Consider the following 18409-nt stretch of genomic DNA (forward strand, 5'->3'; position numbering starts at 1 on the left):
GTGATCATCTGATCAGTTTAGGTACATTTTTGACCCTTGTTTTTAAAACAGTTCTAGCCCCAAATGTCTAAATGGTGCCCTGAACATTTTGTTAGGTTTGATTATCCTGCAGAATATCCAAGTCCTAAGCCCGCCCAAAACATACCTCTAACACACTCCCTTAAGATTTAGGTTCACTGGAGACAAAATGACTAGAAAGATATCTAGAACATTTGTTTCAAAAAATGGCTATTTGGACATTTTGTCTAGTAAGACATCCAAGTGCCAATTTCTGCTGTCTTTTGGATGTCTATTTTTTTTGGAAATGAGCCCCATAGAAAACTAGCTATACAAAATTTGCTGCCATCCTCCGCAGGTGTTCCTGGAGGCAGAGGTTAGATATATAATTTGCAAAATATGAAGTACTGTATTTTTTGCTCCATAAGACGCACCCGACCATAAGACACACCCTAGATTTAGAGGAGGAAAACAAGAAAAAAAACATTCTGAATCAAATTGTGTCAGCCAGATAGGATGCAGCATAGTTGAATCGGGGTCAGCCCTAGCAGTGACTTACTGCAGCTGGAAAAATAGAGAAGTCTGAAGGACAGGGGCAGGGTGGACCTAAGGGAGATTAAGGGGTACTGAACTCAAAGAAGTGGGGGATCTGAGACAGAGGTGCTGAACTCTTGGGGGGGGGAGGGCTGAGAGAAATGCTAGAATGCTAGATAACAGGTGAAGGAACCATGAAGGAGGAGTTAAATGCAATTAATATATGTTCAATAAAAGGTAACAGTAGCCCAATTTTTTAAATCCATTTTTACCCTGCTCTCACAAAGGAACAAACCCAAACTTAAATAGATTTTTTTTTATCCTGACAGATTCACGACTATTTCAACCCTACTGATTTTTCCCCTGCTTTTTTTATGCTTGTCTTTTTACACTACTTCATGGACAGAGCTGAAAGCAGGTAGTGCGAGTCCTCCTGAGAGAGACCAGGAATTTTCCTGCCTAAGGCAGTGGAGCTAGTTCACAGAGGAGCGAAGAGGAGCGGAGTCATTTCTAATTTCAGTGGGGCCTGATGGAACACCATGACGGAGGCGGGGCGGGGGTCAAGGGGAGAGAGACAGACATGGAGCTGTCAAAACTGGCCTCTTCCCCTTTCCCCTTAGCCCGATACTGTCTGGTTCCTGTTAACCGCACCTGGCAGTAGTACTAGCTGCGGGAGGGCTGGCGATAGTGGCGATGACATGTCAAGATAAAATGAGAACCCCGCTGGGGCCCTGCTCCACATTGGCTACTGCCGTTACTGTTGCTTCGGACACTGGGCCGTGCTCTCTACTCCTCTTTGGCCCATCCTCAGTCTGGCCCACAGCGTGCTCCTCCACGCGCCATTTAACATAACGAAGCCTCGGCCCACGAGGGAGGTCAGCATTCTGCTACTGCACGCACGCCCTGCCTTCACTCCCCAGCCGCACACTTCTCCCAGATGGTTCGTAGCTGCCTGTTTCCTGCGCCTTTTAACATCACAACGGACCCCCATAGACTCGTTCTCTCCAGTTCGAAAGGGGTGGGTGGGTTACATTCACTCCATAAGACGCACACCCTTTTTGGGAGTGGAAAAAGTGCATCTTATGGAGCGAAAAATACGGTATACAAGGTTAATTTTATTTTTAAGTCCAAGGATGCACCTATTTGGAGTCTATTATATAAAGAAAAGTAGGTATATATTTATACATGGGCTAACTGAAAAGTACCAAGACTGGGTTTTTTAAAAATTCAGAATCAAATGACTCTACAGGATCTGAACATTTTTCTTTTTCAAAAGAGCATCCTTCACATTCAATACATTTTTGCAGCATTTCAAAACCAATTCAAAGACGTGCAGTAGACTATTTTGCAGTGGATGGCCTCCCAGAATGCGCTTCATCAGTTACTCGCATGTTACCTTCTTTGAAGTGCTTCCACCATCACATGCTTGCTATAACATTTCCAAGAGTTTCATTACCAAGCTCTTTCCAAGTTTTCTCACAAAATTCAATCAGACACCTCTGGTCTTCATTAATCTCAATATGTCTACTTTGGAGGAAAGATGAGAAAGGGGAGATATGATAGAGATGTTTAAAATACCTATGTAATGTAAATGCGCATGAATAAGGTTACCATATGGCTCCAGAAAAAAGGGGACGGATTGAGACATCCGGGTTTTACTTCCATTGAAAGCAACCAAGATGTCTCAATCTGTTCTCCTTACTTCCATTGCTTTCAATGGAAGTAAAACCCGGATGTCTCAATCCGCCCCCTTTTTTCTGGAGCCATATGGTCACACTACGCATGAATCGAGTCTCTCATTTGAAAGGAAACTCTGCAATGAGAGGGCAAAGGATGAAGTTAAGAGGTGATAGGCTCCGGAGTAATCTTTTTTACAGAAAGGGTGGTAGATGCATGGAACTGTCTCCCGGAAGAAGTGGTGGGGACAGAGACTGTGTCTAATTCAAGAGATAAGGGTTACTGCGGATGGGCAGACTGGATGGGCCATTTGGCCTTTATCTGCCATCATGTTTCCTCATCTACAATAAAACATACAAAGTTTTTCCAATACCTTATTTCCTTCTATATCTAGTCCAGTGGCAACCAGGGCAATTACCCTGGGCCCCCATGTCACAGGGGGCTTTAAACCTGCCTAAAGTTGAAAGGAGGACAGTCTATACGCATGCTTTTGGACCTGTCCCTAGTATTTGCCCTGGGACTGATCGACAGTTCTTGATAGAATTATCTCCTAAACACGAGTAGCCCGGCAGACGTACTACTAATATTAATTACTATTTCTAGAGCACTACCAGACATACGCAGCGCTGTACAGTCACAAGGAAGAAGACACCTTTGAATTTCTGTTTGCTCTAGAGCAGGTATAAACATACATGTGTGTATATATCCTGGTTGCTTTTATAAGTAATGATTTTAAATGGTAAAATATTCTGGTCTTTTCCCATTCTAAAATCTCTGCTTTCTACTTGTACATTGTAGTATTCTATCCACCTCCCTATATTTAAGGTGTCACTTTTTTTTTTTAATTAGTTACTTGAGATAGCCGAGAAAGAGTAGTATTTATGGGTCCTTTATTTATTTTTTGAAGGGGGGTGGGGGCGGCGAGGAAGTAGTCTAAAGTAGAGAATGACATGGGACAAAATTTTCCCCGTCCCCGCGAGTTCTTTTCCTGTCCCTGCCCCATTCCTGCAAACCCTGTCCTCATTTGCACAAGCCTCAAACACTTTAAAATCATTAGTGCTCGAGGCTTGTGTAGTTAAGGCAGAGCTTACAGGAAGGGGGCAAGGACACAGCAACAAAACTCATAGGACGGGGACAAATTCGTCCCCGTGTCATTCTACAGTATTTCTTTGCACACTGCAACCTAATTATTTATGAAGGACGACAGCTTATTGAAAGCATTAAACGAAACTAAGACGTCCCTACTTACATAGTATTGCTTTCACCTATTATTTTCCTTTACCCTCGACCAGGTGTTCTTTTTAAACAAACATCAAAAGGTGGATTTTTCTTGATCTTATCACGCACGTTTCTTACTTTGTTAGAAGCCGCTCATCCGGCGTGGGAGACGACTAACCGATAGGGGGAGCCCCTCTTCCAAGTTCCCACAATTTGCTGCCTGTCCGCCTCTGACGTCACTCTAAGGCGCCGGAGTCCGACGCGCGTTCTGTGTCGCAGGATGATGGGGGTGGCGCGGCGGATTGAAACGGTGTCCGGATAGCGACTTGCAGAGTGAGGTCGAAGGGGATGGGGAAGTGAATGTGAGTGGGGCGATACAGCGGAGGAATCGAAGAGCTAGTAGGGAATGATCTGGGGAGGAAGCTAGGGCCAGGGGATGACTGGGGTAAGATAGCGAGCAAAGGTGAACTGGAAAGGGACTGTGGAGAAGAGACTTGAGCACGGGTGGACGGAGAGATGGGATGGGATGGGGTGGGGTGAGAAACTTGGCGGTGGTCCTGTGGTGGGGGCTGGGCTGGTGAGTTGCAGGTCCAAGGCAGCAGAGTCCTGATAACTTCCCTTTATTGGAGCTTACGTGTAGGTTCTTAGTTACTGTCAATTAAGACCCTGCCCTCTCTAGTGCTCTTTACTTACAAGACTATGTTCAAACTGTCCACAATGCTGTAACGTCTGTGGGTACGCTTTATCCAAGTATTTTACATACATTTTCAAAATGAAATATTGTTATTGCTCTAAAAATAAAGCATCTGCAGAATTTGTATCTCCCTTTTCTACAGATAAAATAGCAGTGTGGATTGGAGAACTCAAATTATTTTCCTCCCTGTTCTACACACTCCCAGAGAATGCACTTAAAGGGGGGGGGGGGGTATGTGTTGTGCATATTAATTTAGGGCTCCTTTTACAAAGCCAGTGAGGTAAATGCTCTTATGAGCATCAGAGCCACTGTTCCCTCTAAGCTGAGTAGGAAACCTCCACCTACCATCCTGCCAGTAAGGGGTGCTGCTTCACTATCATATTGTCAATAGAGAGGAATAGGCAAGTTCTACAGGAACAGGCAAGTTCTACAGGACTACCTGTCCCTAGTGATTAGAAACATAGAAAATGACGGCAGAAAAGGGCTATAGCCCACCAAGTCTGCCCATTGCAATTTGCCTCCCCCCAGAGTTCATTCCCTTAGAGATCCCACATGAGTATCCCATTTCTTCTTAAAATCAGTCACGCTGCTGGCCTCAATCACCTGCAGTGGGAGTCCATTCCAACGCTCCACCACTCTCTCGGTGAAAAAGTACTTCCTGGAGTCGCCATGAAATTTCCCTCCTCTGATTTTCAGCGGATGCCCTCTGGTTGTTGAGGGTCCCATGAGACAGAAGATATTATCTTCTGACTCGATACGTCCCGTGATGTATTTGTACGTTTCAATCATGTCTCCCCGTTCTCTTCTTTCTTCAAGTGAGTACAGCCGCAATTTTTTTAGTCTTTCTTCGTACGTGAGATCCTTGAGCCCCAGGACCATCCTGGTCGCCATTCGCTGAACTGACTCGATCCTCAGTATGTCTTTACGGTAGTGTGGTCTCCAGAACTGAACACAGTACTCCAAGTGAGGCCTCACCATGGATCTGTACAACGGCATCATGACTTCAGGTCTCCTGCTGACAAATCCTCTACGGATACAACCTATCATCTGTCTTGCCCTGGAGAAAGCCTTCTCCACTTGATTGGCAGCCTTCATGTCCTCACTAATAATCACCCCTAGATCGCGTTCTGTCTTGGTCTCAACTAAGGTTTCACCATTCAGTACATAATTTTTGTGCGGATTTTTCTTTCCCAGGTGCATCACCTTGCATTTTTTAGCATTGAAGCTTAGCTGCCAAGTAGTTGACCATCTTTCCAGCAGTCGTAGATCGTGTGTCATATTATCAGGTAATAAGCTTTTGCCTATTATGTTGCAAAGTTTGGCGTCGTCAGCGAATAGTGCTACCCTTCCTTTAAGTCCTTGTGTCATATCTCTTATGAATAAATTGAATAGTATTGGGCCCAGAACCGAGCCCTGCGGCACCCCACTGGCCACTCTTGACGCCTTGGATGGGGTACCGTTCACCACCACCCTCTGAAGGCTACCGCTTAGCCAATCTCCAACCCATGCAGTTAGAGTGCTTCCTAATCCTATCGCTTTCAATTTGTTCAATAGCCTTCTGTGTGGGACGCTATCAAATGCTTTACTGAAGTCCAAATATACCACGTCCAGTGACTCTCCTGCATCCAGTTGTCTAGTAACCCAGTCGAAAAAGCTAATCAGATTAGATTGGCAGGATCTACCCTGGGTGAACCCGTGTTGGTGGGGGTCTCGTAAGTTTTCTTCGTCCAGGATTATGTCAAGGTTCCGTTTGATCAGTGTTTCCATGAGTTTACACACTATAGATGTGAGACTCACCGGTCTGTAGTTTGCCGTATCTGTCCTGCAGCCCTTTTTGTGGAGTGGGATTACGTTGGCGGTTTTCCAGTCCAAGGGGACTCTTCCTGTGCGTAGGGAGAGATTGAAAAGCTCAGATAATGGTTCGGCCAGGACTCCACATAGCTCCCTGAGCACCCTGGGGTGCAGGTTGTCCGGTCCCATGGCTTTGTTTACTTTGAGTTTTGATAGTTCGTTGTAGACGTTACTGGGTGTAAACTCGAAGTCTTGAAACGGGTCTTTCTGGGTATCTCCCGTCTGAAGCTGCGGACCAGCTCCCGGTGATTCGCAGGTGAAGACTGAACAGAAGTATTCGTTCAGTAGTTCTGCCTTGGCAGAATCTGATTCTGCAAAATTACCATCTGATTGCTTCAGCCGTTCTATACCATCTTTGTTTCTTTTCCTGTCACTAATATAGCTAAAGAAAGATTTATCCCCTTTCTTGATATTCCGTGCTAGTTTTTCCTCCATTCGGAGTTTGGCCTCTCTGACTTTCTTTTTAACGGTTTTAGCTCCATCTAGATAGTCTTCTTTCGCCCCCTGGTTTCCTAAATGTTTGTAGGTGATGAATGCCTCTTTTTTCTTTTTAACTAGGTCTGAAATTTCTTTAGTGAACCATTGGGGTCTTTTGGTTCTCCTGCATTTACTTACTGTTCTTATGTATCGGTTTGTTGCTTCATGTAGGATGGACTTCAGAGACAACCACATATCCTCTAAATTTTCAGATTTTGTTTGTTTATATAGCTCCTGATGGACAAAATCTCTCATGCGGTTGAAGTCTGTGCCTTTAAAGTTGAGAACCCTTGTTGCTGTGCTTGACTTAGAGAAGCCTTTCTTAAGGTTGAGCCATACCATATTATGGTCGCTGGAGGCCAGTGTATCGCCTACTGAGACGTCCGAGACGCTATCTCCGTTGGTGAGTACCAGGTCTAGAATCGCCTTGTCCCTGGTGGGTTCCAGTACCATTTGTTTGAGACGTGCGCCTTTTATGGAGGTTAATATTCTTTTACTGCTACCTGTAGTCGCTGAGAGTGTGTTCCAATCTGCGTCTGGCATGTTGAAGTCTCCTAGCATTACTGTGTCACCGCGTAGTGTGATGTTCTCTATGTCCTCAATTAATTCCATATCTTTGTTTTCCTGTTGTCTGGGTGGTCTGTATATCACACCAAGGTATAGGCATTTTTCATTCCCTCTGGCAAGGTTAACCCAAAGGGATTCCCCGGTGTATCTTACATCTGTAATTCTGGTAGTTTTGATGCTTTCCTTAGTGTACAGCGCTACACCCCCTCCCAATTTACCTTCCCTGTCGCAACGAAGTAGGTTATAGCCTGGTATGACCATATCCCACCTATGTGAGCCCGTGAACCAGGTTTCGGATATGGCTATCACATCAAGATCGGCATTTGTTATTTCAGTCTCCAATTCTAAGATTTTATTGCCCAAGCTGTGTGCATTAACATACATAGCCCTCCATATCTGTGGGGAAATTCCCTTATGAGTTAGTGTGGCTTCTAAAATATTATTCATAACTCTCCCTGAATTACCGTGGATATCATTGGCACCTACCTTAGGGTCATACGTGCGACTTGCCTCCTCAGGGTTGTTTCTTACTGCTCTGGGATATAAGTATGTACCCTCCCCCAACTTACCTAGTTTAAAGCCCTGTGGAGTAGGCGGGCCAGTCGATGTCCGAATATGCTCTTACCTCTTCTGGTCAGGTGGAGTCCGTCTGGTCCTTGTAGTCCCTGGAGCGTCTCGCCGTGGTCTAGGAATCCAAAGTTCATTTCTGCACACCATTCGCGTAGCCATTCATTAGTCCATTGTATGCGCTCTTCTCTAGCTCTGCCCTTGTTCCTCACTGGAAGAATTGATGAAAATACCACCTGCGCTCCCATCTGCCTCAATTTCTTTCCCATTGCTCCAAAGTCTCTGGGAATACTCTCCGCGTTACTCCTAGCAGTGTCGTTTGTGCCTACATGGATGAGAAACATGGGAAAATGATCATTAGGTTTAAGAAGTCTGTCAATGCTGGCGGTAACATCCTGGATCTTTGCTCCAGGGAGACAGCAGACCTCTCTTGACTGTGGATTAGGCCTGCAGATTGGTCCCTCGGTGCCCCTCAGCATGGAGTCCCCAATGACCACCACTCTACGTTCCCTCCGGGGGGGCCGGACTGTGAGCTCTGGATTCGAAGCTGAGATCTGGGCCTCCTCCTGAACCCCCTCTGCTATTTCCTCGGTGGTTGCTTCTTGTAAGATCTGAAATCTGTTCCTGAGAGTGAGTTGTGGTGTTGATGTAGAACTATCCTGTTGGAGAGAAAAAGAAGAAGAACATGAGAATGAGGTGGGTTTTCTTCGCTTGCCTGTAGAGGAGGTTACCAGTTGCCAGGGGCCGGCATCTCCAACCATCTCCTGTACTCCAGTCATTGTATTTAGGGCTGCTGGTTTAGGCGTGTCGAGAATGGACCTGTCGTGGGTTCTCTCTGTGATGTGTGACAGCTCCAGGATGGCATCGTCGATGAAGACCTCGTCATCTCTGATGCTTCTCAGGCGCTTCACCTCCTCCCTGAGGCTCCGCAGCTCCTGCAAGGTGTCCTCGTCTAAGATTCCTCGTCCCAGCTCCTCTGTCTGTGTAGAGACTGAAGTGTACCTTGGGAGGGGGGGGATGTATTCGGTCTGCACTGAGATATCTACCCTCTGATCCGTGTCACCTTCTTCCTTCTGTGTACAGACCTTGGCCATCCCATGAGCCCCTCCGGGTGTTGGATTGTTGATCTTGATAGTAGTTTTGGCGCTCCGTGTCTTCCCTGCCATTTCTGAGTATGGGAGATTTATTTCTGTAAAGAGAAAGGTTGAGATGTTAGAGAGTAAGTAATGAGAGTTTGAGAGTGTACCGAGTCTGGTAGGTTCAAGAGAAAGGTTGAAACACCCCCCCCCCCTTTTCCAGGAGCAATGTAGTTGGAGGACTCTCTCTCAGGTACAGTGGTTGGAGCATTTACCTCGCCTGCCTGCAATAGGAACCTCTACTGCAACTTTGTAAAAGCTAGGTTAATGATGGGTAATTTTCAGATAACTCTTTTTATAAAGGTAAATATTTTTTGATGATGTTTTCTTCTCCTGGTAGTAAGTGGGGTGAATTCAACTGGTCGTACTTACCCTCATATTTCTGTATTGAGATTCCCAATTGGTTGTGAGAAGAAAGCGGATTTTAACTCTTGTATTAGTATGGCTATGACCAAAAATTTTTTTTATTTGAGTGTTGTATTGATTCTGAAGAGTGACTTCCATTCTTTTCCTCAAAGAAAATTGACCTCATTGCCTTAACATGCAAATATGTTGTACAGTTTTCATTTCAAAGTTCAGCTGTGTAAACCAAATGACAAAGGAAAAAACAACAAAGTCTGCAGTGAGCAAAAACACAAGGTAAAACAAAGAAAAACTGCAGACAAACTTACAAGGATGCAGGCTAAATTTATTATGACAAAACTATGAATGCAGTTAATATTACTACCTTAAAACAAACCAAAGGACCCGACACGGTCTGTGTTTCGGTTAACACGCTTTCATCAGGGGTCCCAGGTTGATAAGGTATAAAATAAAACCGCAAGCAAAAACTTAGCCTGTGCAAGTAGAAGTCGGTAACCAAAGACAGGTCTCTGTGTAAACTACTCCATAGCCCAAAAAAAGTTCAGCTGTGTATCATAAGCATGGGTAGGAACTGAAGATTATTATTTTTTTACTTGCAGGTAATTCTGTTGAGAAAATAGTCCAGTGGGGAGAATTCTCTCATGGCTCTTCCCACCTTACAACAGCCAAGCTTTTTGTTGGTAAATGAGAGCTTTGTGTTCATATAGAAAATGTACAAATTTCTTTTTTTTTTTTTTTTCTTCTCTAGGCTGAGAATTTTCAAAAATCCATTGCAAGAGTGTTTAAAATGGAATAAAACAGACATGTATAAACTCATATGATATAAAATTTTCATTGTTAAAATATATACAGGCGGGGTGGTGGACACATGGAACGCGCTTCCGGAGGCTGTGATAGGCCGGAGCACGTTACAAGGCTTCAAAGAAGGTTTGGATAGATTCCTAGAGGATAAAGGAATTGAGGGGTACAGATAAGAGTAGCGGTAGGTTATAGGGATAGTCTGGGACCATTGCTCAGGCAATGGGCCTGATGGGCCGCCGCAGGAGCGGACCGCTGGGCGAGATGGACCTCTGGTCTGCCTCAGCGGAGGCAACTTCTTATGTTCTTATGACATATATGGCTGCATTTCAATTAAAATTTTTATCGCAATTTAAAATATTATTCCCCCATCCACTGCAGCTCCTTGTGGCTCTGGACAAGTTACATAACCTTAGATTGCCCAGAGTCAGAAGGAGCTGCAGTGGGATAAAATAACATACTTTTTAATCAAATGTTAAATTGCAATTGCAAAGTTTAATTGACATGCAACCCTAAAAAAAAAATTACCCCCCTCTTTTACAAAGCTGTGCTAGCGGCTGTCACTGCAGTAGCTGCCCTGAAACTCATAGGGATTTAAAGGGCTTCAGGGCTTTTGCCACATGGCTTTGTAAAAGGGGGAGGGAGGATTAAAGAATAAAAAGTAATGAAAAGATAAGAAATACAAATTGAAAAACTACAAATTAAAGAATATAAAACAGCATGCAGAATAACTACAAGCTTTTTTCAGTTTTCCCAGCCTACTTCAGAAAAGTAAGACTAATGTGTGCCATAAACTCTCAGTTATCAGGCATCCAAGGGGATTGGTAGATGCCGGATAACTGTAGTTTCTGGTTGCTTGAGAGTTACTCTAAAAATAGATTTGTCTTCCTATCCACCTCACTCTCTTCCTCTCTCTAGCATCCACCCTTGTAGGTCTAGCATTTGTTCCTCCCCACCCTACTTTCTGGTCTGGGTCATTTTCTTTCTTCCCCCCCCCATACATTTATGGGTCCAGGATCCATCTATCTCCCCTCCCCTGCCCTTCACTTTGCTGGACCCTCTCCCCACACACACTTCTGGTCTACCTCTCCCCTCCCCAGGTTTGGCCTCCTGGATCCCCTCACTTACCCAAAGTAGTCCTCCTGACCCGCCAAACCCCTCCTTCCTCCCTCACTTATCCAAAGCAACAGCTCGTCAGCAGAGGCAGTGCTGTAAACAGGCTGCTTGCAGCCAGCCCTGGCAGGGCCTTTCCTCTGACATATCAGAAGTGACATGGCAGAGGAAAGGCCCTGCCGGGGCTGGCGCGAACAACTTGTTTACAGTGTTGCCTCTGCTAACTGGCTACCATTGCTGCTTCGGGTAAGTGAGGGAGGGAAGGGAGTTGGTGGGTCAGGATTGCTGCTGCTTCAGGTAAGTGAGAGAGTTGGGTTGGCAGGTCAGGACCACTGCTGCTTCAGGGCTTTAGGGGGGGAGGACCACAGGTCAGGACCGCCGTTGCTGCTGCTTCGGTTTTCTGAGGGAGGAAGGTGGGAGTTTGGCAGGTCAGGACCACTGCCACTTCAGGGCCTGGAGGTATGCCCTTCACTATCTCTTCACTTATCTCCCCCTATGATACCCTTCCCCCCTTGAGCTCTGCTCAGCTTGTAAGTCCCTCCTATCTGTGCCCTTCTCTTCAACTGCTAACTCCAGACTCCGTCCCTTCTGCCTTGCTGCGCCATATGCTTAGAACAAGTTGCCCGAATCCCTATAGCATACTCTGTCTCAGGCAGTGGTCAAGGCCCAGTTAAGAGCCCACCTCTTTGAGAGTGCTTTTGACTTCTAATTCCTCTCACCTTGGTTTCTGCATCCCCAACCCTATATGTCATGTCTGTCTGTCAAAGTTAGATTGCAAGCTCTTCCAAGCAGGGACCGTCTATAAATGTCAAAATGTACAGCACTGTGTAAACCTTTCAAAGCTATATAAGTGATAAGTAGTAGTGGAATGATTGTTTTTTGGGGGGGGTATTGGATTGGGTGAGAGTGCTGATTGCTTGAATACTGGGAAATCAGTGTGTGTATGATATGGATATACAGTCAAACCTCGGTTTACGAGCGCACCAGTTTGGGAGTGTTTTGCAAGACGAGCAAAACATTTGCAAAATCGGCACCTTGGAAACTGAGCTTGACTGGATTTAAGCGCGCCCCCCCGCGATCCATCATCCTCCCCAGCTCATGTCGCCCCCCCCACCCGGCTGCGATTTTGCATCCCCCATTCACCCACCCACCCAAACACATTGGCTTACCCCCATATGGCACCAGCACCAACGCACAGACATGCCGGTGCCCGAAGATCTGCTGTCTTCCTTTTGCTGGGCCTTGAGCATCTGTGCATGCTCAAGGCCTTCTAGTCTCACTCCGAGATTCTCGGAGATCTCCTAGAATCTCGGAGAGAATGAGACTAGAAGGCCTTGAGCATGCGCAGATGCTCAAGGCCCAGCAAAAGGAAGACGGCAGATCTTCGGGCACCAGCATGTCCTGTGCGTTGGTGCCGGTGCCATATGGGGGTAAACCAATGTAATTGGGTGGGTGCGTGGGGGATGCCAAATCGCGGTGGGGAGGGGGGGCGACGTGAGCGGGGGGATACCAGATAGTGGGGGGGGGAGATTTGGAGCAGCGCCGGTGGCCTCGGGGGTGGGGGGTTAAGGTGGAGCAGCGCTGCTGCCCTCGGGGAGTGGAGGTGAGTCGGAACGTATCAAGCGAGTTTCCCTTACTTCCTATGGAGAAACTTGCTTTGATATACGAGTACTTTGGTTTACGAGCATGCTTCTGGAACGAATTATGCTTGTAAACCAAGGTTCCACTGTGTATATGTGTATGTATATATATATATATATATATATATATATATATATATATATATGGAGGCTTTATTTAAAAGTGGTAGTATGGTGCTGACTGAGGTCAAAGTGCAGAAGATGAAACCTGTACAGAATGCACCGCTGCATTTTCTTGGCTTTGAAAAATTTGTTATTGCTCAGGCAAAGGCATTTTTAGCTCTGTGGATGGCGCAGGCACGCTCATTTTCTGTTTTGTTGTAGGCTAATCTAAAGGCAGATTGTGTGAACAAACCCTTTGTTCAGAGATGCCAGGAGTTGGTTCAGATTATTCAAGATTGTCCCGCCAAGGTACAAAACACTAGGTTGATTTGAATAAGTACATTTAGGGTTCTCTCTATTTGTGATTCTATGAGAATTTCTAAACTGCAAATTTTTTTATTAGAAAATTTGCAATATCAAGTTATATTTTTACCCAGTGTTCCGCACACAGCTCTATTCATGCAGTACTGTGTGGCATTAATTTCCTCAAAATTCAACTGCCCTCCCATGATCCATTTCTAGCAATGGTATGAAACAGTTTCTAATGACAGCACTCTTGACACACAGAGATTTATTAAACCTGTACTAGAGCACTCACTCTTTCATCGTATCCTTTCCTCCTGTTCATATCCTAGTTCTTGGGCTTGTTTTCACTTATCTTTTAACTTTCCCAGTTTTCCTCATAAAGCAGATTCTTCATTATTTGCTTAATGGGCTTCTGGTATGATGTGCCATCCCTTCCTCTGACTTGATACTAGTCTCATATTTTCTTTGAATTTCTTTTTCTTCCACTTGTCTGTGTGTGTAGGAGCTGCATGTCACAGAGATTGGTGAGGAATCTTGATTTACTCTCAAACATGGCTTTCTGTTCTTGACATCCTTTCTCCTTGCATCATTTAGGAACTCCATGCTGTGTTTCCATGGCTGGTAGAGACAATATTTGGCAGCTTAGATGGTAGCATTGTAGGATGGAACCTGCGCTGTTTGCAAGGGAGAGTAAACCCTGCTGAGTACCACACTGTTCTAGACTTTCTGGATCCCAGGTAAGCATGCCAAGATGGATTTTGGAAGCCAAATGTCTCATCTTTTACTGAAACTTGGGAACTGACTGCTTTTCTTTCAATGATTTCTTAGCAGCGGCTCTATGATGAAGCTGGTGTATAAATTGCAAACTGAAGAGTATAGATACGATTTCCCTGTTTTATATCTTCCAGTAAGTAAGCTACAAAGTTTGAAGTCTCTTGTTGGGAAGAGTATGGAAAACTTGGTAATATTCTTGTCATGGTAATACACTCCTCCCTCAATATTCACCAGCCTGCGACTATTGAAAATTTGCAAATAACTTTTGGGCCGGTTCTGACCTACCCCCGCTTCCCTCTGGCATCCCAGATCTTACCTGATGGTCTAGCGGTCTTTTGGGGCAGGAGCACTCTTCCTACGCTCCTGCCCTGTGCAGATCACTCGTACAAAATAGCTGCTGTAAGTTCCCATAGTCTCTCAAGACTACAACGGGAACTCAAAGCAGCTGTTTTGTATGAGTGATCTGCACGGGGCAGGAGCATAGGAAGATCGCTCCTGCCCCAAAAGACCGCTGGACCACCAGATAAGGTCCGGGGAGGTGGGGGTGATTCCGGTTTTAGAAAATCATGAATAATCGAAATTGTGAGTCCTAAAACTGCGAATCAGGATGGGGAAGTGTATTCTTTTTGGTGAGAGAAGAAATGTTTTTTTTTGTTATACAGGCAGTCCCCATTTAAGAATGCTCAACTTACGTCAAACTCATACTTATGAACCAGGGTACTGCCTCTCCCTTCTTGTGCCAACACGCCCCTTCTTCCTCCCTTCCTGTCCAAATACAACTCACCTCTTCCCTTCTGTGTTCCAACGTGCCCCTTGTCATCCCCCTCCGTTCCGTGTCCCAAATTCGTGCCTCCCACGTTTACCTCCTCTTGCCGGCTCCCTCCTCCCAGCCGCACTTCTGTTGTCAAAGCCTCAAGTGGCGGCTCCAGCATGTGGTCCCCTGGTCTTGCAAAGCTTGTGCATGTGGCCCGCTGACCCGGAAGCTTTCCCTCTGATGTCTGCGGGCTGCATGCACGAGCTTTGCAAGACCAGGGGACCATGTGCTGGAGCTGCCGCTTGCGGCTTAGGCACCAGAAGTGTGGCTTGGAGGAGGAAGCCGGCAAGACAAAGTAAGCACAGGAGGCACAAATTTGGAACGCGGAATGGAGGGGGACGAGGAGGAGTACATTGGGACACGTAAGGGAGGAGGAGGAGGGTCATGTTGGGACAGGAAGGGAGGAAGAGGGTCATATTGGGACACAGAAGGAAAGGAGGGGGCACAAACTTTGGACAAAGGATGGAAGAAAAGAGGGAGGGAGCATGAACATGGAGCACATAATGGAGTGAGGAAGGGAACATGAACTTGGGTCAGGATGGAAGAATAGAGGAAATGAGGGAAAGAGATGCTGAGGTGGGGAGAGAATAGAAAGGGAAAATTGTTGGGCATGGGTGTCTGAGAGGAAAGGAGAGATGGTGCACATGGGGAAATGAAGAAAGCAGGTGAATTGTTGGACATAGAGAGGAAGAAAGAAATATTGGACATGGTGGTAAGAGAAGCATAAGGTACAGATGCATGGGGAAGGGAGAGATGAGGGAGCAATGTTAGATGTGGTGGAGAGGGAACAGAGGGATGGATGAAGAACAAAAGTAAGTGTAAGCCTCCTACCTTTTCTATTTAAACTACAGTACTTTGTTTTGAGGACTGTTTCTTTAATGTACAGTATCTGAGTTACATACAAATTCAACTTAACCCGGGGACTGCCTGTAAAATCTGCCTTGGGAATGAATAGACTCTGGTTGTTTTTCCAGTGTAGGCAATATATTTGGCACTAATTAATCTTAAATATCTAACAGGTTTTTGATCTTTCTAGGGTCCTGTGAAGGTTTCTATACAGGAGCGGGTACTTCCAGAGTGCCCACTGTACCACAATAAGATCCAGTTTCCTCCATCTGGGGGACTTGGTCTGAACCTGGCACTTAGTATCCTTTTTTTAAAGAAGGGCAGCAAAGAGCCCAGAAAATGGATGCATTAAAAAAAACGAACAAACACCATGATGTGCTTATCTGTGTAGAAAACTGCACATAGGAGTTCAGAAAATGCTACATGAGCTTGCTATACAATCTATGTACTTTGTATCTTCTTTTTAGGAATTTTTATCAGAAAAGATGGACAGCTGTTTGATTAAGTTCACTGGACTATTGCGATATTGTATACCTGGGATCTCATAAAAAAACATAAAAAGACTAAGAATGATGGTGCCTGAAAAAACCAATCACATATCCCTGTAATACAGAAAACTACATTGGTTGCCGATTGAGGCCAGAATCATCTTTAAATTCGGTTGCCTTTGCTACAAGATGCTATTCGGCACCTCGCCCACCTACCGCCTGAACCACTTCGTCCTAACGGACAAACCACTCCCCTCCCGCAAAATGTTGATATTCTCATCCCAGGACAAGCAGGCAGCATATTCTCAACATGTGGGTGACGTCACCAACGGAGCCCTGCAGCGGACAGCCTCACAAGCAGACTTGCTTGAAGATCTTTTAAGAGCTTATGAGTGCTGCACTGCGCATGCGTGAGTGCCTTCCCGCCCGAATTAGGGCGTGCATCTCCTGTGAGGTACCTCAGTTCAACGTTTTCTGCGGAGCCAAGAAGTCTTCTTCACTTCAGCTCTGCAGCTCTTCGTAGCCTTCTCGCACCACGGTTTTGATATTTTCTTTCAGTCGCTGTGCCCGCGCACTTTCTATCTTTTCTCCTTATAAAAAAAAAAAAGTTTTTATTTTGTGTCTTTTCAGTCGGCGGCCCTTGGGCCTAGGCCAGGCCGCCAAATCTCGTTCCTTCGCGGGACTCTCTTTTTTCTATGTCCCGGGTTAAAAAAGTGTAGCCAGTGCGGCCGGGTTATTTCAATCACTGGCCCTCATCATTGGTGTATTGTTTGCCTGGGTCCCAAACACTGTCCCAACACTTGTTCGAGCCCTTCACAGACGCCTTGCTAAAATTCTTCAACTATTTGGCACTATGGAGCAGTCTGCTGAGAGGGTCTCGACCTCGGCTTCAGGGACCGCCTCGACTTCCAACACCTCGACCTCGACCCCCATGGTTGCCTCGACCAAGGCCTCGACCTCAGCCTCTACAACTTCGGCCTCGAAGGCCTTGACTGCAGTCCCTTCTAAGTCTTCATCTGCAGGTAAGTCTCCTGTTTCTCCTTCAGGTACCCTTCCTAAGAAGCCTCCAGAGTCTCAGGCATCCCAGGCCGTGCCTACTGTTCTGCCAGCCTCTACAAGACCTCCAGCTAAGCATGCCTCCAAACATAGGAAATACTCTCCTCGAGGTCGCCCTCTTTGGAGCGCACTGCTGCACCTTCGAGACCTGATCCTGTGCCTATGTTCGAGGACATGTTGAAAGCCATTTTGACCACTCAGATTTCCTTAGTCATGGTTCAACTTATCCCAGCCTCAACCTTGCTTCCTATGAGTCAGCTTGAGTCTCCTGTCGAAGCACCTCAAGGCAAGCCTCGAAAGTCTCGTCGCTTATCATCCAGTGACTCTTCGCCTCCTCCTGGGGCAGAATCTCCTGAACCTTGATCGAGGCATCACTCGAGGCATTCGAGGCATCTTGCTTCCAAGTGGAGTCAGGAGTCTTCTCTCAAGCAAAAGGGCTCTCCTCCTCCCAGTATTGAATCTTATATGCGTCGTTTATCGAGGGCCGTCGAGGCTCCTTCAAAAACAAAACATAAGTCTCGGTCTCGCAAAGCTTCCATACCTGCTGCTTTGCCTCGAAGCCCATCCAGGTCGAAGACTCCTCCATCGAGACCGCCTCCGAGGGAGCTTTCTCCTCCTGCCTCGACCCACTCTTTTCCTCAGACCCCAGGGGCTTCTCAAATGCAAACACTCTCTGACTCCTCCTATCAAAGGTAGTGGAGCTTCCTCGGTGACCATGGTACTGGATTCTGAGCCTCCTTCTCAATATTTCAGAGAGGCTTCTCCATCCTATTCTGCGGCTCCTAGGTCTCGCTCTCCTCCTGAGGAACCGTCTACCTCCAAGTCTGCCTCATTTGCGAGATTTGTCTTTGACATGTGGAAAGCTCTTCAGCTGGATCTCCACTCTGACTCTTAAGTACACTCCTGAGTACTTGGCCGACATGGAGTTGCCTCATCCACCCAAGGAGATCTTGAGGCTTCCCATGACTCCTGTCTTAAAACAAACTTTCCTTAGGAATATAGAAACTCCTTACTCTATTACGGCCTTCTCCTTACTCTAAACTGGAATCCAGGTATTGCACCGTCCCTTGTAAGGGGTTTGAGAAATCCCAGTTATCTCACCAGTCCTTAGTTGTGGATTCTTCATTAAAGAAAGCTCAACCATCTAAGATCTACGCCGCGGTCCCTCCAGGTAGGGAGGGCTGTACCATGGACAAGTTTGGCCGCAGGCTATATGAGAATTCCATGATGGTCAATAGAATTCTCAAATAAGCATTTTCACTGCTTATTTTAATCACTTCCTCAAAATAATGCCTAAGTTTTTCCTGGCTCTTGAGGAGCAGTGTCTTCCTGAGTTCAAACAGATTATTCGTACTCTGTCACAACTTTGACTCTTCATGCTACAAGCCACG

At 46.0% G+C, this 18409-nt stretch overlaps 1 protein-coding gene across 5 annotated transcripts in view; it reads left to right on the forward strand.

Moving 5' to 3' along the window:
* Positions 1–3376: 3376 nt before the first annotated feature.
* The window catches only part of SMPD4 (sphingomyelin phosphodiesterase 4), a 76115-nt gene continuing 61082 nt past the window's right edge, over positions 3377–18409 (forward strand). The window contains exons 1-6 of one of the 5 annotated variants that reach the window (XM_033956565.1): positions 3377–3788; positions 9681–9761; positions 12957–13043; positions 13635–13777; positions 13872–13947; positions 15665–15773. In XM_033956565.1, coding sequence (XP_033812456.1) covers positions 9723–9761; positions 12957–13043; positions 13635–13777; positions 13872–13947; positions 15665–15773 — 454 coding nt within the window. In that variant the 5' untranslated portion in view covers positions 3377–3788; positions 9681–9722. Of the gene's footprint in view, positions 3789–9680; positions 9762–12956; positions 13044–13634; positions 13778–13868; positions 13948–15664; positions 15774–18409 lie in introns of all 5 variants that reach the window. The other 4 variants (XM_033956564.1, XM_033956563.1, XM_033956567.1 and 1 more) reach the window with 4 other exon arrangements.

The sequence above is a fragment of the Geotrypetes seraphini genome, chromosome 8 (genome assembly GCF_902459505.1).
Source record: "Geotrypetes seraphini chromosome 8, aGeoSer1.1, whole genome shotgun sequence".
NCBI classification, from domain to species: domain Eukaryota; kingdom Metazoa; phylum Chordata; class Amphibia; order Gymnophiona; family Dermophiidae; genus Geotrypetes; species Geotrypetes seraphini.